Source organism: Haplochromis burtoni, unplaced genomic scaffold, assembly GCF_018398535.1.
Source record: "Haplochromis burtoni strain Fernald_Lab_line unplaced genomic scaffold, NCSU_Asbu1 Contig_104, whole genome shotgun sequence".
NCBI classification, from domain to species: domain Eukaryota; kingdom Metazoa; phylum Chordata; class Actinopteri; order Cichliformes; family Cichlidae; genus Haplochromis; species Haplochromis burtoni.
Window position 1 is genome coordinate 1,359,395 of NW_024582465.1, and position 15,750 is coordinate 1,375,144.

General features: G+C 41.6%; 1 protein-coding gene across 3 annotated transcripts in view; it reads right to left on the bottom strand.

Annotated features, from left to right (window-relative positions):
- Positions 1 to 15,750, bottom strand: part of fbln1 (fibulin 1) — a 32,014-nt gene that overhangs the window by 2,416 nt on the left and 13,848 nt on the right. For 2 of the 3 annotated variants that reach the window (XM_042223189.1, XM_005927829.3), the window contains 2 exons: positions 11,131 to 11,276; positions 9,354 to 9,494 (listed from right to left, as the gene is read on the bottom strand). In XM_042223189.1, coding sequence (XP_042079123.1) covers positions 9,354 to 9,494; positions 11,131 to 11,276 — 287 coding nt within the window. Of the gene's footprint in view, positions 1 to 9,353; positions 9,495 to 11,130; positions 11,277 to 13,684; positions 15,002 to 15,750 lie in introns of those variants that run through there. The other variant, XM_005927830.3, reaches the window with a different exon arrangement.

Genomic DNA, 15,750 nt, shown 5'->3' on the forward strand with positions numbered 1-15,750 from the left:
AGTAAGTCAGTGAAGAGAAGCTAATACAGTATGTGAGATGTATAATCTTTCCTTCTAGTAGTGCTCTCACTGGGGTACTTTGGATCTTTAAAATATCCTGATGATAAGGAATTACAATAGTCCTGCCTAGAAAGAGTAGTATTACAGCAGGATTTTCCAAATTTTAGCAAAACTGTGTAGACGAAAGAAGGCAGACCTAGATATTTGATTAATGTGTCATATCCTATACAAAAATGACTCCAAGATTCCTCACAGTAGTATAAAACTTTGTTAATTTGTCTGGATTTATAACTTTAAAACAACACAGGTTTTTATGTTTTTTAAAGGGACATGTACACAGGAAGCAATTCTGTGGTTCCCTGGTTATATAACCCTCTAATGTATAGGTCAATCAACTGTCATGTGTTAATCAATGATATTATTTGCTCTCACAGGTAGTGGGTTCAACTCCTTCCCTTCAAATTGAGAAAGTTTTAATTCAGGACTCACTCAGTTTGCATTGCCAGTGGTTAATTTTTTGTTGGGACTCGCAGTCAGAGAATATCATTAAGTATCTACTATCTGGGGCTCACCCCATTACTGCAAATCACTTCCTGTGTGATTAAGACATGTCTGCAGTTTAAATAATTGATTTGTGCCGTTTGGCTTCATTAACAAAGATGACTATCATTTGAACGACACAAACTTTGTAGTATTTTTTTTATATCTGCTAAAGGTTTTATGTATTAAATGAAAACTATTGGACCCAGCACAAAACCTTGTGGAACTCCATAACTAGATTTCATTTGTGAAGAAGACTTTTTTATACAAAAAAATGGGAATCTATCGGATAAATATATTTCAAACCAGCCAGTGCATTTTCTACTAATGGTGTACACTATTCCCTGTAGTAAAATGTAGTAAAAAGTTCCTGCCCACAGTCCAGTGTGCTAGATTGTTAACTTCCACGTCTAGGGTATACCTTATGTTTTACCATCCACTGACTGAGATCTATTGATCCATCCACAAAAAAGGGATGAATCAATAGATGTTTCTTCAGTAGGAAATATTTAACTGTTCATTAATCAGGCTTTTGAGCAACAGATTTGGGAGTTTTTTAGCTCCTATTCTTCACTGTCTGTGCAATCAGGCCTGTCAACTCAAAACAAAAAGTCAAACTGAATATGCAGAGATTCTATGTTCTCTCCCTCCTTTTCTCTCACAATGCAACGATTAATAAATTATAAAGTGTATATGTGACTTGTTTTCTGTCTTGAGATTTTGGCCTAGATATTGACCAGCAAACCTATTAAAAACAGAGCATGTTAACTACCAGACACCGTGATGGTAATAGATGCTACTGTAGAAACAAATATGTATAGTTAAAGATCACTATAGCAAATGAAAAGTTCTGAATAACAAAGTAAAATGAGGCACAGTTCAAACCACCGCACGCAAAGCTAACATATCACAACTCTATCAAAACTATGTCATTGAGAATAGAGTGGAGGCTGGAAGTTGGGTCGATCTTTAAAGAACAGTGAAGTAATCATCAATGAATATTGAATAGTATTTATTGCTTAAAATGCGTTTCCCTACTTTTTTGGCATCAGCTGATCAATTTAGATGAGTTTCAAATAACCTTTGCTGTTAATGAGCCAAAGGTCTGCCAATGAACAACCCCATAAACAGAAGACACAGTGATATCATGGTAAAACAGATGGAAGAATAAACATACTGCAACAGAGCATTACTGAATCCCCATGGAATTCATTGGGTGCTCTTTTTAAGTGAACATGCGATTAGAGGGGGGAAAAATGCCAGTGTTTACACAAGCTGTCAACAGACTTTTCTCTGCAGAGGGCTGGGGACATTTCAGCTCTGGCCTGTTTGAACAGCTATCGCTGGTGTAGTCAGGCAGCACAATCATCACACTGTCCTCCTATCACACCTTCAGCCGCCCTCTTTCTTTTTCCCCATTTACTTCTGCTTCTCATACTCATCTGAGTCAGTAACATGTTAAAGCCTTTAGTAGGATGACTCAAGAGTTTAACTCAGCATGGATCAAAATGACAGATCACTGCCTAGATCACTATGAATTATGAGGCTCTTTCCTGTGGTACTTGTAAAAAAAAAAAGGCAGTAAAATCCATTTGGTTGTCATTCACTACAGGGCAAATGATGATCCATTATGAGCCATGCACTGGGTCCTGTGGGACACTGGCATTGTATGATGGCCCCCCACTCACATATTCGCCTTTTTTTCCCTCCCTTCTCTTCCCTTCCTGAGGGGGGCTGGCGTTTGTGGCACCATCACTGTGGCCCACAAGGCTAAATGAGTCCCATGTGTTTGATGGAGGGGAGCAGTTGCAGTCACGCGATACAGCCATGGAGGCATTTCTCCAGGAATCGATCTTTAACTCTGGGAGGGGCAAGCTATAGGAACTTAGACTGGCGTCTCTCCTTCTCTCTGTCACTTTATTTTGCTCTCTTGTCCTTCTCCGAGCCAGGAATGTGGGCACACAACAGATTCCCGCAGATTCTGGTGATAAGCACTTGGAGAAGTGTGGAATGGGGCCCACTTCTACCAGGATTGCCCCTTGTTTTGGTGTTTTGGGATTCTGTTGCGTAGTGACACTAAAGGGGCCCGGGTCTGAGATTTTATTGTTTCCAAACCATTAGCGTTGTCAGAGAGAACTAACCTTTTCTTAAACCTAACAACAGCTGCAATATTAAGAAAATAACTGACATGGAAAAAGAGATTGGATTTTGAGTCGGAAAATTATTTTCAGACATAAGCCAGCTGAGATGGCATGCAACGCCAGTGGAGTTAATCAGTGCAAAGGTTCATTCTTTGCTCATTTGCTTAAATCAAACGAGATCTGATCAAAAGCTTCCGTCCTGGGATGAGCAATCATGCAATGAAGATGAGTAAGTTGTTATGAGCACAATATGGACCACCGCAAGGACAGATGGGTTTAAGTCCACATTAAGGGCATTTTTAAAAAATGTTATTATTGCATTAATTGTGGCCTATATCTAATTACGGCTAAACACTTATAATCAGGGCCAGCTGAGGTTAAGTTTTCCATTAAAACTCCAGAGGATGGTTTCCGTGAAAAGTAAAACAAAAAAAATCTTACCACATAAATAAATAACAAAAACACAGAGACTAAACTAAACTAAAATTTATTTAGGGCATCTAAACAAGGCTATGTGGTATGTGTGTCGGCCCCATTAGAGTTTTGTAAATTTGTTTGTGGTCTAATTAGCACATGCAGAGTGCAAAAGTGTGCTGTCCGGAATTTTTGCAATGGCTCGTCCAAATCCTTCAGTTTTCTCAGAGCATTTGAAAAGAAACATGAACCATGGTTCAGGGTTCCTCACTTCAGATTTAGGAATTTCTTTTAATCCTATATATGTTCATCTATATAAGATGTGCCACAGTTATCTTGCACACCTCATGTGAACTCTTTTTTGTGAACCTTGAGGACAAGAAAGGGTCATTATGTCATTATACTGTGGGCTTAAGCGCCCAACTCTGCACGAAGTAGCGTGATACCATAGTCGTTTTACATGACCTCTCGGAAGCCTCAGCGAAATCCCAACATGATGACTTTGTGTTTCCGTGAGCTTCCCATCAAAAGCACAGTGGTATCCTCAGTGAAGGCAAAGCATCAGCTAACAGCTGGGCCTCAACGCACTCACAGCGAACCTGAGGTGAAACCACAACCACATACGCATCTTTAACATTTCTTCCAAGCTATAAGGCAAAAGGCCAACATCCACATAACAGGTTGACTTTGATTTGCTGCAATGCCACCTGAGATTCATATAAATAAAGACGGGAAGGTTTTCAAACCTCTACAGCTGACAGCATGCCCTGTGACTGGGTTGCAAAGTTGCAAAGTAATGCCGGAAAAGTTTGTGGTGTCTTTCCAATTCACTGAAGTATCTGCCGCAGGGTGCAAAGGTGACCCCACTGGTTTTTAACAGCCACCATCACACTAAACCCTAACAGCTGTACAGTTTGTCCACTCCCCAGAAGCATCCCACCACACAATAAAGTAGCCTCCCATGAAGAAAACAGTCCTAAATAAACACATAGTAGTAGCAGAGACGCTGCCCCCAAAACAAAGTGAAGCAAATGCCAGGAGGCATTTGTCATCCTTCATGGCCACGAGGTCTGCAATATTGAAGGGTTACATGTAAACAGTACAATTTCGGGGTTTTCTGGTTTCTACAACTCAGCAAGGAAGTGTATGACAAAATCCAAAATGAACGGGTTTAACACCAGAGACAAATGAAAAGTATGCATTGGCTTCACCGCAGTATTGTATAATGACATGCTGGTTGTGGCGCTATGCATGCTCACTGCAGTGAAACCCCTGGAGAGCATCCAGGTGCTGTACAAAGTTCCAGTATACAAAGAGGGTACTGGAGGACATTCTTGAGCACCCTCACTGTAGTAACTGTGAGATCATCCGGATCTCTCACTGATGTACCAAGTGCATCTCTTACTGATTCACAGCTGCTGGCATTTGTATAAACAGAGCAAAGAGTGGTTTCTTTTTCAATAACTCTTTTTTACTGCCTGAAAGGTTTTCTCCATAAAAACTCGAAGGCAAGCCAAAGAAATTGCTAACTAGCTCCCTTGTTACCCCATTAGTAAAACAAGCAATTTCAGTTTTGATAACCCTTCAGTTTGGCTGAAATATAATACATTCAAATGTCCCGGCGCGGCAGGATAATCAACTGTACGAAGACAGCGTACAGACCCCTCAGGGTCTGACTTTGTATTTATCTTCTGAATTGTGCACTGATGGCCACTCAGGTCAGGCTGTCCAAACACAACTCTGACCACTCCAAAGAGGGAGTGGGACCCATGTATACCCCATCCATGTCTGTGTGGCTTGGTATTTTAAGGCCAATTAACAGTGATTCACTGTTGGACAGTGGCACGCATGGGCTGTGACATCACTGAAGTGGCCTTAGGGAACTGGTTGGTTCTTTTCTTGGACTTTCTGTTTTAGCAGTTGTGGGCCAGAGCAGCTGAGATGACATAACATGCACCATTATCTTTACCACAACCTTTGCACTACATTACAACTGACCTTTCAAAGCGAAAAACCATAGCTCAGGGGCATAAAATAGACTTGAATGTAGACTAAATGGATAAAAGCGTATGTGAGGAAAAACTGCCCTGTTTGCATTTTAAATCATTGCACTTTATTATGCATTAGAACTGAAGTATACAGCGTGTTCGTGAGCTTTTAGCGCACTTTGCTATCTATCTGGGCAAGTCACATCATGAGCGTGGATTAAAAACAGGCATTAATTTTGGGAATTGAGTGGTTAACTAAACACAGTTGGTTTTTCTTAAAAACACAGTGCTTGAAAGCAAAGAGTAATGATGAGTGTAAATTAAATGGATCACCAAAGCAGGGGAGATAAGTGTATCATGATGAATTATTGCGACAGTTTTATTGCGAGCAATGTGTACTATATGTGTTCACACCAGTGTCTTGGTAACTTGACTTACTGACTGGGTACGCAGAATGTCTGTGCGAGCTTGACATTGCTGCATCGCTATCTCTTCATCAGTACATTTGAATGCGGTGGACCACCCGAGCGGAGCGCTGTGTGTTTGATTGTGGGATTACTGTGTGGAGGAGAACGTGTTTTGATTAGCCATACTGTAATCTCCCGACAGGGATTCTTCGTGGGCTTGGCGCACTCTGGTGGGCCGTGTAAAGATCCAGCCAAATAACAGCCTCGCTCGAAGCAGAGCGGCGTGTTGTCTGCTTATCTCCACAGCTGTCCTCAGCTTCTCACCAGCAACAGCCACAAGCTAGAGCTGCAGGCTTCACTGGCTCAGAGGCGGTCATGTCTCACACAGAAGGTTCACATTCCACCAGTCGCTGTGGACGGCAGCATCGAAGACCACGACTACCTGCACAGAGGCGCTTTGTCCATGGCTACCTCGCTTGCTGCCAACATCGTGCCAATGGGAATGCGAAAGATATTTATCTCTGGACATCGTATAAACCACTAAGGCATATTTCCACCTGCCTTTCAAACTGGAATGGAATTTAGCCCCAGCGTCTCAAACTCACAGATTCTCTACATCATGGCTGTGATTCATAAACAAAGTCATTACGTAATCTGTTGCCATCCAGCAAGATAAATATCAATACTACACAATAAAATCTGTTTTTCCAACTTAAAAGAAGAAGAAATGCAGACAGCAATGATTAATGGCACATTAAAATCCTTCCATGACAAATAATTACTCATGAAGAGGAGTCATTTGAACAAATCCAAGGCATGACTAAATGTGTGGTGACTGGTTCATTCAATGGTTGGCTACTGATTGTGTTGAACATTGGATTCACACACAAGGATCCTGGTCAGGGGTTTGGCTGTGTCAACTGAAAGTGGAGATTGCATAGCATAAGAGCTGTGGCTGAATGTATAGTTACTTATAGTTAAAGCGGTCACATGAAGAAAAGCCTTCTCAGTAACAGTGAAAGTCAAAAGAACGCTTCCATGCTCTCTGAGCTGGCCTTGATACGTGGTGATAGAAAAAGCATGACCATTCTTGGATGATAGTTCGCTGGTAGACAATCAAACAAGGGAACTACCAGCATTTTATTAACACCTCAAACCACGCTCGTGCTTCCAGCTGAAGCCACCGAGCCAGTGTTTTTAAAAGCAGGATTCATCTACCCTCCCGCTGACTGCCAGAGTCAATCACCCCGTCATCAACCCGACTCAAACAACCTGCCCCTAATCAAAATCAATGACTGCTTCCAACACTTCTTGACGGGTGACAAATAAAACACTTTGGAGAATCTGGTGTTTGTCTACCTGAAGAGATGTTTTTTTGTGTGGTCGCTGTCGCGCTACTGCTGTGGTCATCCTGGGAATTTGTCCACGTCTGATTGGTTGTGATTATGTTTTCCAAGTGCTGAGGGATGTCTTTGTTTGCACAGATGCATCAGGGTTGTTATCCAGATGTGACAGAGCTGTTGAAGCCAGTGATGGATGACCGGGAACTATGAAAGAGCAGTGTGGTTCTTACATTGTGGTGTGTTCTCAGCCAGTGCTGTACATGTGCGTGTGTGTGCTTGCGCGTGTATGCGTCCGTGCATATGTCTACGGCTACACCGCATGCATGTGCGCGCTTTTAAAGTTGATGGGTTTTAAAATAGGGAGTGAAAGGGAAAAGAGCAGCAGCCAATCAGACCTTTTTGAAGAATCACTTTTTTTCGAGTTAGCAACAGATTCTGTGGACTGCTAATTGCCTCTTTTGTCCCGCTCAATAACACAAAAAGTGGCCAAAAATAATGACCGAAGTCAGTTTGAGTTCACACACTTGTTCATTAGTGGAGCCTCAATGTCTGCTACTCTTCACATCCCACCAAGCTGTAATACCACTGTTGGAGACACACTGGAGATACTGGAAACTAAGCTTCCTTAAGTGACACGTCAGCTAGCCTCACAATGGTTATGCAACAGCTGCATCTGCGAGCCAAAGCACCAGCAGCACAACCCACTAAATAAAACCAAGAGGGCCTTCATCACACCATGGACGCCACACTTCACAGCAAGTAGTCAGTGACCAAAGGCTCCAGTGCGCAGGGCCTCAATTTGGATACGTGATGGGCAACTGGTGCTAACATGCAAGAGCTGCATCCAATAAGCATCCAATGGGTTTGGGAGAGAAGTGGCTCCTCACAAACAGGCCTTTCATGTGGTCGTCAGTTTAAGTGCTCTAATGCTCGGCGAGACACTGAGGCCTAGTGCAGGGAAATGGAACAATACATTTAACCACATGAAGCACAGCGCCCAGGATTACTTCTGCACATATTTTCTCTCTCCCGGCCTCTTTGACTGAACTGCAGTCTCTCGCTTTGTCTTTCTCTCCATACGCTTTTGCTCTCTTTGCTCTCCCTCGCGCAAACACACGCTGCCCCTGCAAATGAGCACCGCTATAAACAGGGAATTTCTCCTAAACCCTCTTTATACACATGCACACAGACGTGCACAGTGGATGACACATTACAAAACAGAGCTTATCGTTCATGTAGAATTACACCGTTGTGCATTCCAAGAAAAATACACCACTCGCAAGACAGTGCAATATAATTATAATTGGTTTTACAGGAATTTATGTGAGTTATTGCTGGTGATAAACTGTTTTTTTTTTCTCTCCCATGTCTTTGGGTGTATTTGATAAGTACACATCTGTTTCTGCAAGTGCATGAAAGAGGAACACTTGCGTGCTCGCACCAGTCTGGCCTTAACCAGTGACAGCCACACACTCTCTCCTCCTCCTTCCCTCCCTTTAATTCTTTAAAGACAGATGTGCATACTGACAAGCCATCCCTTCATCCATCACTTGGAGAAGAAGAACAAGGAGAAAAGGAAGAAACTATACTTCATCTACCAACCCTGCCTGCATCTCAACACACCAACTAAACAAAAACACCTAAGCAGGTCCAACAATGTGTCATCTCAGGGCTGAGAACGCCCTCATCCTCCCTCAGCCAAGGCTCAGTTCTGCTCCTCTACAGACACCACCAGTAGCCTTGGGTCACCACCACACTAAAGTATACCAATGGCTTCTACCCAAACATCTGTTGTTGTTACACACCGCTGGAGATGGTATCTGCTGCTCCTACTTGAAACTGTGCAAATCCTTTTTTTTTTTTGTGCATAGTGGCAGCTACTGACCAGGTAGTTATGATGAATTGCCTGTCAACAGCAATTAATCATGCACACATGCATACGAACACACAAATGTAGATTTATGCCCTCTATTCTTGCACGTTCAGGCCACCATAACTTATTGTGGAAAATAATGATCTTTGGGATAAGCATAGCCATGGATAAGTGAATTAAATGGTACTTTGCTTAACCACAAGACTGTGAAAACCGATGCCAAATATTTGGTCAGGCAGAAACAGGCCTTTGTCTGTCTCAGAGAGCCACTCAGAGGACAGCTCGCCGAGCACAGAGACACGAAGAGCCCCCGTGAAGACGATGACAGCTACATGATGCCACCACGCTGCAACGACCATAACAAGCTGCGTCAGATGTACTTATGTCAATACATTCATCGTGAATATATTTTTGTGCTGTTTTGTTCTTGCACTTTTTAAATGCACACATGTGCGTTTGATTTGTTGTAAAATAGATATATATATTTCAAAATGAGATGAGGTCAGAAAAACCACCTCCTTTGTCAAAAAGAAAATGCAATTTCCAGTCACAGAGACCATCGGGTGGTATGTGTTACACGTTAAAGTCACTCTTGTCTGAATGTGCTATTGGTTCACCCAGACAAGCAAAAAATGCCCTGTACTCACCCACATACAGCCCATTCTCCACTCGCTTGATGATGTCGAAGGCGTTGTCCACGTTGCCCTCCAGGATGTCAAACTTGACATCGTAACTCCCGAAGTTATAGGACCCGTAGGCTGGCACTGTTGTTCTCAGGAAGACGATCTCTGATGAATTATTCAGGGAGAAGAAGTTAAGACAGTGGGATTGCTGTGCAAAGCCGGTCCCAACTATTGTTTTTTCTGAATTTAATTTTTTTTTAAAGAAATACAATAAAGTGTGTGATGACAGTGCTTGTGTTCGTGATAGTCAGAGAAACCTTAAGGATTTTTAGCACTAGTTCTTTACACTCCAATTCAGGACATATGAGGAATGACAAGAAGTGACACTGAGAACGGTTGTGTCTGAAACACACACTGCATGACAGCCAAAAGATGCTTATCAGCTGTCGCAACCTGCAAATGATTACAATTGTTACATATGTGGCAGCAGTTCTCTGGGGAAAGCCAGCTAAAACTGTCTTCCACTGAGGACTTCATGGAAAAGCTCATTTGGGTGTCAGAGGCAACCGTACGGATTCTGGCAACTGTACAGAAAGCAGTTGATGGGAGCTCAGAGATTAAAGCAGATAAAATTAAGATAATAATAATAATAATAATAATAATAAGAAGAAGAAGAAGAAGAAGAAGAAGAAGAAGAAGAAGAAGAAGAAGAATGACACTGAAAAAAAGATGAGATTTGGAAAGAAAGATAAACATTTTTTTAAACTTGGTGATGCTAAAGGAATTCTTCCAGTCCAGAAAAAAATTTATAGTCATGGTAAAAAAGAAAAAGCACCTCTGACAGTTTAGTGTATCAAGACATAATATTAAATTTTTTTTAAATCATCTGGTTTAGAATAGGTGTTAAAATTATTCAAGAACAACATGATATGAACAAAAACACTTGACATATTAATCATTATATTCCATAAAAATTAATCCAAAATGCAGAAGCAGTGAATAACTAAGGAATTAAGAGGGTATACATGTAAGTAGCAGCCACATGCTGTTAAATCAAATGTACTGCATGTGTTGTTGTTCATCTGAGGTTGGATTGAAAGACCTGCTAAGGTCTTTTTTTATTATTATTATGACCGAGGCAACTGTCTATCTGTGTGACATATATGAAACAGGAGAGGAGGAGGAAATGAAAGTCAGTAGAAGTAGAGTACATGTGTGTGAATGAGAGGGAGACAGGTGTAAAAGGGAACAGGCAAGGAGTGGAGATTGTGAAGGTAGATTTTAGGTGGAGTTTAAATGCCAATGCACAGTCCAACCCAATGCACAGTGCAGATGAGAGATGAAGAGAAGAGGGGAGGCATGGTGGAGACAAGTGTCAGGGGTAATTTTGTGACAGAAGAATAGCAGCAAAGATGAAAAGAATGATTTACCAAATGATGTATATTTTGGTGATGGCGACTTTAACAAAAAGACAGGAGGCCAAACTGGATGTGGCAGGGCTGTAAATGCTAATGCATTGGTAGTGAGCAGGGAGGACAGAATTAGAAATGAGTACATTAGAGAGACAGCTCGGGTTGAGCAGTTTGGAGACAGTTAAGAGGTTTGGACACACGCTGAATGAAAATAATAAGAAGATATGTATATAAAACAGCAGCCAACCGCTTAGCTTCAGAGACCACAAGATATCGGCACATTGAAAACCTTTTTCTTTAAATAGAAAAAAACCCTCTTGTGTTTAGTGCTTTATTTACTGGATTATGTACCTTTTGTGTGACTATTCAAAGAATAGTCGTGTACCTACCCTCAGGCCTTGGTAGTTCTCTGAAAGTAGGCAGGGAAATGAAGGTGTGTGACACTGAGTGCGTGGGGTCCAGAACGCAGGCGATGTTATTGGGCTGACAGGACTTTACACAGCGAACAACTTCAGACCGTTCAAGCCTCGCCGCTCTGAAGAAGTGAACAAACATACTTACCCACCAAAAACAAAACAAAAAATAATTGGAAAAGAAAACATGCACAGCCTCTGACCTTTTAGGTTCTGCTTGCTTAAAGCTAACCACCTTAGAACAAATCAGGGCAGCGCGATGCTGTTGCACAAACACTATTTGAATGAGGCAGAAGGGGCACTGAATGTAGCGCTCGGCACAAGAAAACAATCAAATTCTTCAAATTCTATGTGGTTTGGAAGAATAATAAACCAACAATGGCTAAGGCTCATGCCACAGTCAAACTTTGTAGCTTGTGGAGACTTGTGCTGTCATTGATGTCTTTCTGATCCACTATTTCAAGCTGTGTGGGAAATGAATTACTACATTTACAGAATGATCCACAACCTGCTCAGGAAAATATTTGGATTTGCAGAGCATCCCCGGCTTCACATCAGATAATCTCTTGAGGAGGATTTATGGGGAAAGGGAGTGTTCTAAAAGACTCCTAAATTGTAAGCCACATGACTAGACAACTCCCCAGCCTCTCCCCAGGGCAGCTCTCATCCTATTATTTAGGGCTTTGTTTATTCCACAGACTAATCAGTGACAGGTCGGAGGGATTGGAGTGCCTCTACTGGCTCCTAAAGCTAACGCCACCTGAAACATCACTATTAACTACCTGTCTGCTACATAAGACAGCTTTTTTAGAGAGGTTTCTAAGGCATTAGCAACCCCATAAATCAAGAGTTTGAAAACTTGTGATCATTTGGGAACTTTTGGAACAAAATAAAAGCCTTGATTATGACATTCAAGATGTTAAACTCAAGCTGAGCCTTGCTTGAGTTTAACAAAGGAGGCAAGTCAGTACACGGTTACACTGGGTTATGAAAACATCCATGTTGTCATGTATAAGTCCAGTTAATGTGCATGGCAGCCATATAGCCACACTGTGAGTCATGCCCGTGGATCTCTGGCGCTCCTCGGGGGACCTATCTGCTGCAGCTCAAAGCTCAAGCCCAAGCTTGGGTTGCAGGGCTCCTTTCATGGAGAGCGAGGAGAGAAGCCCCTGACAAAAAGTCAAGCCACCACTGGGTAGGGGCTTGTAATTAGCAATTAGCGGCGGGTCCAGGTTTTGCTCTGCTCTGGGCCAAACCCACAAAATGTTCTCCTAGTTTATAATACCACGGCCTGAGCTGCAGAAAGACCCAAGTGGGGCTCTAGAGGATGAGGTGAAAGCTGTTGGGGTAGAGAGTAAATTTATGAGAAGATAATGACCTAGAGTGAACTGCCCCCCCCAACCCTAACCCTTTTACACTCAGATGGGCTCTTCAAAGCAGAGGCATCAGCTCAATGTAATTACAGTTCAGTGTAAAAACAAAAAAAACTTCTACGTCTTCATTTGTGAATATGTGTGCATTTATTTCATGCACACACACTTGGACACACATGAACATATGCGCGCCTTCTCCATGTCCCCATGCCTCACGTGGCCCAGCCCAGGAGAAAAAAACCCCAATATTCTCAGACCAGAAAGAAAAACAGACTTTTTTGGATGAAAGTCTTCTGGTCAAGTGTAGGGCCTTTTATTTTTTTGGTAATTATTATTTATAGTCAGCACATTGATAACGCCCCAACACAAACACTGCAGGGCATCATTCATTTTGTGCGCGGTGATGTTGCTGTACCGCAAATTGTTCAGACCACCGGCCAGAGCCCAGAGCCCCATAACTCAATGTCAAAAGGGGAGGAAAAAACTCCTGTACGCCACTAGACTCTTATTTTAAGGCTATCCCCAACAGGGACCAAGTGCATCCTTACTAGCCCAAACGTTCGGGACAGGAGGAACCTGAGAAATCTGCATTTACAGTTATTAAAAGCCACAGCCGCTCAGGCAGCACCCTCACAGCATGTCAAGCTATTTATAATCTCCGCTGGTGCACATTTCCCCTCTCCTTTCCCACTGCATCTCTTCTCATGTCACTTACTCAGCCTTCATTTGGAATTGTCTGTCTGTGTTGGGGTTTGCACCCGCAGTATGCAGTGGAAATCTGTGCAACGGGAGCTAAAGAGATGTGCACGAAAAAAATCACTGGTAATGGTAAGTGACATTTGGGAAGCAGGAGTAACAATGCAAAGTCTGGTGTCAGTCTGGCTTACTGGAATTTGAAGGAGTGGAGTCACTCTAAGTACTTTATATATTACGTGTCGTTAGTGACTGAAGGTTTTGCTGTTTGCGATTTTTAACAGTTTTTTTTAAGCCAATGTTAAAGAAAAAAATACAGCCTGGTTTGCACATATGTTTGCAGATATAATGCAGGAAACCCTTTAAAAAAAACAAGAAAATTAACTTTAATGGCATCTAATAACATTAATAAATGCTGTTTAGCACTAAAATGTTTAAAATACTAAAACACTTTCTTGTAATTGAAGGACTTTTTTTTTAATGACAAAACAGAATATACGCAATGTTCTGAAACTACTGGAATAATAGTAATATGAAACTTTGTGAGGGGAAATCTTCATGCCTCCATCTGTGACTTAGCCTCACATTCCAACTGCTCCCTTTGCTGTATTTGATTAAACCCCACAAAGCACCATTATCAAACACTGGTTTTAACTTGAACATGTGTTATTTCTATTGCAGTTTTAATAGAAAACTGTTCATCCAGCACATAAACCATAAAATACTGCAAAATGTCAGACTTTATCATGCAACCATCATCAAATTACACTCAGTTGTCGGCAGACTTGGGTTGTTACCATTTTGAGAGTTACACTGACCTAGAACGCCACCTACAGTGGCTTCTTTGACAATGCCTCACCTAAAAAGATGCATTCAGTTGGTCCTAATATAAACTCCTGAATAATAATCCACATGTTTTTTTGTTTAAAACAAAAGCTTTATTGTGTGTACTGCTATACAACTACAAATTGTGATTGTTTTTCTTCTGATTAATGTATTTTACAGTGTCATTAAAAAATAATGTGCCATGTTAAATGTGCATTTATTAGGAGACAGAGTAGTATTTGAGTTCATTCATTTAAAAAACTGTAGTAGAAAAAAGCCTCAATAGCAGACAAGATAAAGGGGACAGCGGTACCATAGTTTTGGACCAGCAGTAGCCCTGAAAGCCCTGCACTTGTCAGAAACTCATGAAAATTAGAATTATATTTTTACCTGTACATGCTCCAACTATACTTAACTTGTGTAATCATTAATATATAGCAGGCTATATTGCATCACCATCCTTTACTCTTGCATGCATTTTGCAATTTTTCTGATTTCTTAGTGAGATTAAGTTAATATGCCACATCCATTTTAAGGGGGTAAAAACTTGTGCAAACCTATGAATCCCTTTTGTTTATTCTAGTAGGGGATTATAAGGTACTCTGGGCTCCTCCTGGGTAACAAACACCAGCACTTTAGCCAGGTATGTAGTGATTGTGCCATAGCGGCGCAGCCTCAGTTCCAGAGACAGCTCAAAGTCCTCTGGCTTGTTGATGAGCTTTGCCACTGACATCACACCACCAGTGGGCATCTGCTCAGTTCTGAAGAAGCCGCCCTCGTTGCCAGCTGTGATAGCAATCTGGATGTCATCGCCAGGCACGGTGTGGGAGGGGCCCATGCGGAAGATGGTGGTGAAGATGGGGATGTTGGTGGGGAAGGTGAGGTAGTAGTAGGTTATTCTCAGGGGCATGGTCAGGCACTGGACAGACTCATTGCAAAGCAAGCGTTCGCATCGACTGCAAAAGAAAAAAAAAAAAGATCGGAGGCAGGACGGGACAAGACGGAACAAAACGGGCAAAGAGAGAAAGAGAAAGGGAGATCAGGTGAAAATTTCATTTGCCGTGCATGGCATGCAGAGAAAGGAATTATCACTTTCAGTTATAGTGCCCTCTTTAGGATCATGCAAAACGTTCTGTCACTGGGTGCCTCCAAACAAGGGTGTGGGTGTACACATTGTCATCGTCATGTGCGCCAAAATTAAACTGAAAAACGCCCATGTGCATGTCATCACTCGGAAACAGCAAAACATGCTACAGCCAGATTCATACTGAAATCATTCCAGCATTGAGCATACTGGACATGCAGGGGCTCTGATCCATATACAAACCAGGAGTGCTTTAAAAAGCCTGATATGTAAACTTAAAGCTCTTTAGATGGTGACTGTTTCAAATTTAACTATATGGAGCACAGACCGTGTTCTTTGAGTGTTGCATGAAACTATGTAACAAAACAGAAAATGTCCTGGCAATTAGTAATTTTCTGCCTTTTTTTTTTTTTTTTTTTTTTTAAAATGGTGATGGTCCATAAATAGTAATTGATAAATGCTAAAATTAAATATGTGGTTAAAAAAAATGCATGAAAAAAATGTGAAATTTACTATATTTTTACGAATTTGTTTTAATGTGTAATAAGGGTAAACTCATTCAATTTAATTCTGTCGTAACACAGAGAGCACAATCATAGTTATGCCTGTTCATAAACATGT